Source organism: Nerophis ophidion, linkage group LG28 (genome assembly GCF_033978795.1).
Source record: "Nerophis ophidion isolate RoL-2023_Sa linkage group LG28, RoL_Noph_v1.0, whole genome shotgun sequence".
In the NCBI taxonomy this organism is placed as follows: Eukaryota; Metazoa; Chordata; class Actinopteri; order Syngnathiformes; family Syngnathidae; genus Nerophis; species Nerophis ophidion.
In genome coordinates this window covers 7,100,159-7,106,572 of record NC_084638.1, presented here as the reverse complement: position 1 = coordinate 7,106,572, position 6,414 = coordinate 7,100,159, and the positions used below count along the sequence as shown (strand labels likewise).

The 6,414-nt window shown below is 36.4% G+C and overlaps 1 protein-coding gene across 6 annotated transcripts in view; it reads left to right on the top strand.

The window, feature by feature from the left end:
• The window catches only part of ctnnd2b (catenin (cadherin-associated protein), delta 2b), a 236,984-nt gene that overhangs the window by 182,199 nt on the left and 48,371 nt on the right, over positions 1–6,414 (top strand). For all 6 annotated transcript variants that reach the window (XM_061890179.1, XM_061890183.1, XM_061890182.1 and 3 more), the window contains one exon: positions 404–617. In XM_061890179.1, the coding sequence (XP_061746163.1) occupies positions 404–617 (214 nt within the window). The remainder of the gene's footprint in view (positions 1–403; positions 618–6,414) is intronic.

Here is a 6,414-nt window from a genome sequence, read left to right as displayed (position 1 = left end):
GGAGGGTGGCAGGGCTCTCTCTCTTAGAGTGAGAAGATCTGTCAATCAGAAGGAGCCTCTGCTCCTCCGCATTGAGAGGAGCCAGATTAGTGGTCCCGGATGCTCCCCCGGGGTCGGGTTTAGGTCCAACCGGTAGGAGACTATGAGAAAGTCTCTCCAATGTGTCCTGGGTCTTTCTCCCAGCTGGCCTGGGAACACCTCGGGATCCCTGGGAGGAGTCGGACGAAGTAGCTGGGGAGAGGGAGATCTAAGCTTCTCTACTTAAACTGCTGCCCCCGAGACCCGACCTCGGATAAGAGCAAGAAGATGCATGGATGGATGGACGGGCAGATTATGTACTTCTACCCCAAATGCATGCATGCATATTCCATTCTTACAAGAACACCTCTTCTTTTGACCCAAGATTCGGCAACAGGGAGGCATCCAGCTTCTGGTGGACCTGCTGGACCACCGCATGACCGACGTGCACCGCAGTGCCTGTGGAGCTTTGCGGAACCTGGTTTACGGGAAGGCCAACGACGACAACAAGATCGCGCTGAAGAACTGCGGGGGGATACCGGCTTTGGTCCGACTACTCCGGAAGACCACGGATGTGGAGATCCGCGAACTCCTAACAGGTGAGATGAATACCTTCCGTAATCGAAGTCGGTCAGTCTTCAAAACGAATGCATGGCTGAGTACGGAGGAGCCAGGGGAAGAAACACTATCACAAGAACCATCTGCACCAGTAGACCACCAGACCATGTCTTTTCTCCTTGAAAATCAAGTATTTTATCATCAACTTACCAATGACAATCCCTGGCATCAGTTGTCTGGTCCCCATCAATATCCGCAGATGGTGTGCGAGTTGGTGGTAGTTTTCCTTTTGGACGTACTTTTGAGTTTCCACTCAACTTTATGTTGGCAGAATTTGGGAAAACAAGCATATCACTTGTCGTGGAAATTTTCTTAAAGACGATCCTTTAGTGACAAATAGCTTTAAAATGATTTATTAAAGTAACGAACAAACAATAACAAGCTTTGCGAAGCGAGACCAAACCAGAACCACACATCCGTTCGTTCCAGCTTGTTCTAAACTCCTTTAGAATTTGACATGACAAGTATACATTCTCAGAAAACCCACCCTCCATGCTCATTTACATACAGCACACCAGTGGAATGAATACCCAAAGTCCTGTGAAGGGGAGGGGGTGTCGTTTGCCCAGAGGAGGGGGGGGGGGGTCACTCAGGAAAGGGGAACAATTTAGCTCTGTTGGGGGTCAAGAATAAATGACACATATGCCCAGGTCAACTAAAGTCCACATGTTACATCAAAGACACAGGAGACAGAGCTTGATCAGATAATAGATCTCTTGCTAAGTGTCACATTCCTGAGCCCAATAAACAACTTTTGGTACCCAGTTCAAAGAACATCATCTATTAAAACGAGTACAAGTAATTTTGCTATCACACCTTATGGAGTTACCAGATTTGTTCATTCAGTTGTTCGCTTTGGTAGGGAAAAAGCAAATATGACAGACATTGTTGTGATCCGATGGTCGGATCATACCATTTTTCTTGTTTGGTTCCATTTTTGTATTATAGTCTGCCAATGAATGCCTTTGTTGCTTGTTTATTAGCTCCACCTGCTACTCTCCGTTTACGCACACCTGTTCTTTGTGATTGCTGCCTTATTTAAGTCCGCCCCTTTTCGTTCTTCTGTCTCGGATCCTACTTTGCTTTCACGCAACAGTCGATGACTTGCTTTCCGTGCTTATACTCGCTAGCTCTCGCGCTGCGCTTTGTTTTATTCCTAGCTCTCATGCTAATTGTTTTCTTTCGCCTTTTTGTGCCTTTGTGCCAAGTTGTTAGTGTTTCTTTGTTTCCCTAGCTCCCATGCTAGCGCCATTTGTTTGCCTTATCTTGTTAGCTCCAGTGTTTTCGTTCTAGCCTGTTTTATTAGTTTGATAAATGCTTTTCATCTTACCTTACGCTGTGTTCTTGTCCGACACATCCCTGGAAGAACAGATCCGGCATTATTATGCCACACAAGTGTCACAGACAGGACAAAAAAATTATAGTTTTTGTGGCTTTAAGGAACACTAAAATAAATCAAAAACATAATTTGTGGTAGTCAGCAACAGTTTTATTTTTAAATCAAGCAGAGTGGAAAAAAATTTGTAAAATGACTAAAAAAAAATCTGTTTAAAAGGAGTCTTCATACCTCGGAGAGCTGTTGCTCAGCATTTAAAACATACCTTACATGGTACCGTCAATTTAAATCATTGGAAAGAACATATTAAATTTGTAAAATTAAATATATAAAACATTTAAACTTTTTCTTTGTGGGTTAAAAAAAAAAAAAAGTGAGAACCGATGATTTCCCCGCTTGCCGGGTATGGCTCCGGGGGCCCTTCCTGCTTTTCGCGACTTACAACTTGTGATGGGATTCTCACTCGGGAGTGACAAGTGAGTATCTAATCACTTCTGACAAAAAACTGGTGATCGGACTGGCTATCGCAACTGGCACCAAGCTAGCTGCATGCTGATTGGCTCAAAGTTCGAACGTAAAAAACAAGCGACATTGGAATATAACGAATACTTTACGGAAAGTAGTTTAAAATGAGATTTTGTTCATCGATGATCATGATTTATGTTAGGCCAGCAGAGAAGGAGCTTGGAAGGAAAACTTGTTACTCCCCGCCCTCTTCAAAAGTATTATAATTTTAGGTTTAGAAAATGTACAGTGTTTAAATCTAGGGATACATTGCGTAGATTCACCCGGCCACAACAACAGGCACATTGTCAGAGTTTGTTGTAGACGAACCCCAACATGCAGAGAAGGAGGGAGGCATTTTGCAGGAAAACACGATTTAATATAAATGCTAAGACAAGAACAAACAAAAGGGGTACAACAGAAAACGCCAAATTAGAGAGCTAGCATGGGAGCTAGGAAACAAAAGGAACTTAGCATGGAAGTTAGCAGAAACAAAAGGGGCCTAGCGTGGAAGCTAGCAGGTAGCGAGAAGAAAAACAGAAGTCGTACTTGTAATATGAAAACAAACTGGAAGCAGGGAACAAAAAAAACAGTAAGCTACATACATCTAACAAATATAGCTTACCGCTACGCTGCAAAGACACGACACGGCGGGAGCGACAATACATGACAATAATCCAGCACTGACTGGAGGAACAAAGCAGGTAAAATAGGAATCGGGCTGATTGACACCAGGTGTGGCCAGGTGCCAAACTGAGGGGAAAACAGCGCACAGGGGGAAAAACAGGAAACGGACCAAATTAGAGCGCTGTCAGGAACTAAAAACAGAAAATACTAAAGACACACAGAGGAAAAACTAAAACAAACTGTCACAGACATCCTCACTCTTTGATTCAGATTTGCATCAAAAAGCAATCTTATTATGAACATATCAGGGTTAGTCTTTCCAAATAATACTTTACCAACGCACACGCCATGTGTGGGGGGGGGGGTCCTATCACTTCATTCCCGCATCCAATGACATTTTCCCCCCGCACTAAAGCTTCATGCGTATGCAGAGAGGAGCATCTGATGAAAGTCCTTCAATGAAGCGGTCTCACTCTTAGAGGAGATTAGCATTTGAATTAGAACAGCAATTGAAGGCACAGGGCACCAAAATCCCTCCCGTCACAAATTAATCAGCTAAAAAAACTGATCAGACGCCGACAGAACGTGCTCTAGTTTCTCTCAAAGACTCTTGACTCCCCCTTTGTCGGTCTTTCTCCCGCTCATTCCAACGCCATACAGAATTTCATATATATATTATATAAATGGACAGCCAGAGGGGGCAAACCCGACACCGCTCCAAGCACCTTTTGCTCGAACTGCTTATGGCCCAGTATGGCTGCTGTATGATGAGACCCCGCCCCTTAGAAGCACCTGCAGCTATGTAATCGGGGAATGCCCAAATAGATGGGCGGCATAGCTCGGTTGGTAGAGTGGCCGTGTCAGCAACTTGAGGGTTGCAGGTTCGATTCCCGCTTCCGCCATCCTAGTCACTGCTGTCGTGTCTTTGGGCAAGACACTTTACCCACCTGCTCCCAGTGCCACCCACACTGGTTTAAATGTAACTTAGATATTGGGTTTCACTATGTAAAGCGCTTTGAGTCACTAGAGAAAAGCGCTATATAAATATAATTCACTTCATTAATTCACACTACTATAAAACGTTGCAATGTGTTAATTCCACATCAACAATTACTATGAAATGTTGCAATAATATGTTAATTACACGTTATTATCCTAATTGCTGTAAAAAGTTGCAAATATTAACATGTTAATTACACATTAACATAATTACTATAAAACATTACAAATAATATGGTGATTACACAAACAATTGCTATGAAACGTTGTATGTTAATTACACGTTAATATCATGACTAATAAACGTTGCAAATATCAACATGTTAATTACACGTTAGCATAATTACTAGAAAACATTACAAATATGTTAATTACACATTGATATAATTACTATAAAAACATTGCAAATATTAACATGTTAATTACACGTTCATTAATAAGATAATTACTATAAAACATTACAAATATGTTAATTACATGTTAAAATTACTGTGAAACGTTACAATATGATAATTACACGTTAAGAATTACCTTGAAACGTTACAATATTATGTTAATTACATGTTAGCATAATTACTATAAAACATTACAAATATGTTAATCGCACGTTAATATAATTACTATAAAACGTTGCAAATATTAACATGTTAATTACACGTTCATTAATAAGATAATTGCTATAAAACATTACAAATATGTTAATTACATGTTAACAATTACTATGAAACGTTACAATATGTTAATTACACTTTAATATCATAATTACTATTAAACGTTGCAAATATTAACATGTTGAACACGTTAACATAATTACTATAAAACATTACAAATATGTTAATTACACGTTAACATTTACCTTGAAACATTACAATAATGTTATTTGCATGTTAATATCATAATTACTGTAAAACGTTGCAAATATTAACATGTTAATTACACGTTAATATAATTACTATAAAACATAACATGTTAATCACCTGTGAACAATTACTGTGAAACGCTACAATATGTTAATTACACGTTAATATCAAAATTACTATAAAACTTTGCAAACATTAACATGTTGTTAACATAATTACTATAAAACATTGCAAATATGTTAATTACACGTTAACAATGACCTTTAAACGTTACAATATGTTAATTACACGTTAATGTCAAAATTACTCAAACGTTGCAAATAACGTGTTAATTACACGTTATTAACATAATTACTATGAAACGTTACAAATATGTTAATTACATGTTAAGAATTACCTTGAAACGTTACAATATGTTAATTATACGTTAATATAATTACTAAAATGTTGCAAATAACATGTTAATTACACATTAACATATTTACTATAAAAATTACAAATATGTTAATAACACGTTAACAAATACCATTAAACGTCACAATGTATTATTTACACTTTAATTTCATAATTACTATAAAAAGTTGCAAATGGTAACATTTTAACTACACGTTAACACAATTAGTATAAAAGATGACAAATATTAACATGTTAATTACACATCATTAACATAATTACTATAGAACATTACAAGTAATAACATGCTAATTACACCATAAATATTGCTATGAAACATTGCAATAATATGTAAATTACACGTTAATATCAAAATTACTATTAAACGTTGAGAATATTAACATGTTAATTACACGTTCATGAATAAGATAATTACTATAAAACATTACAAATATCAACAAGTTAATTACACGTTATTAACATAATTACCATAAAAGATGACACATATTAACATGTTAATTACACATCATTAACATAATTACTATAAAACATTACAAGTAATAACATGCTAATTACACCATAAATATTGCTATGAAACATTACAATAATATGTAAATTACACGTTAATATCATAATTACTATTAAACGTTGAGAATATTAACATGTTAATTAAACGTTCATAAATAAGATAATTACTATAAAACATTACAAATATCAACATTTTAATTCCACGTTAACATAATTACTATAAAAGATGACAAATATTAGCATGTTTTTTTTGTTAACATGTTAATTACACATTATTAACATATTTACTATAAAACATTACAATAAATATCTTAATTACACGTTAACAATTGCTATGAAACGTTACAATATATTATTTACACTTTAATATAATTACTATAAAAGTTGCAAATATTGACATGTTAATTACACATTAACATAGTTACTATAAAACATTACAAATAATAACATGTTAATTACACTAACAATTACTATGAAACGTTACAATATGTTATTTACACTTTAATAGCATAATTACTATAAAACGTTGCA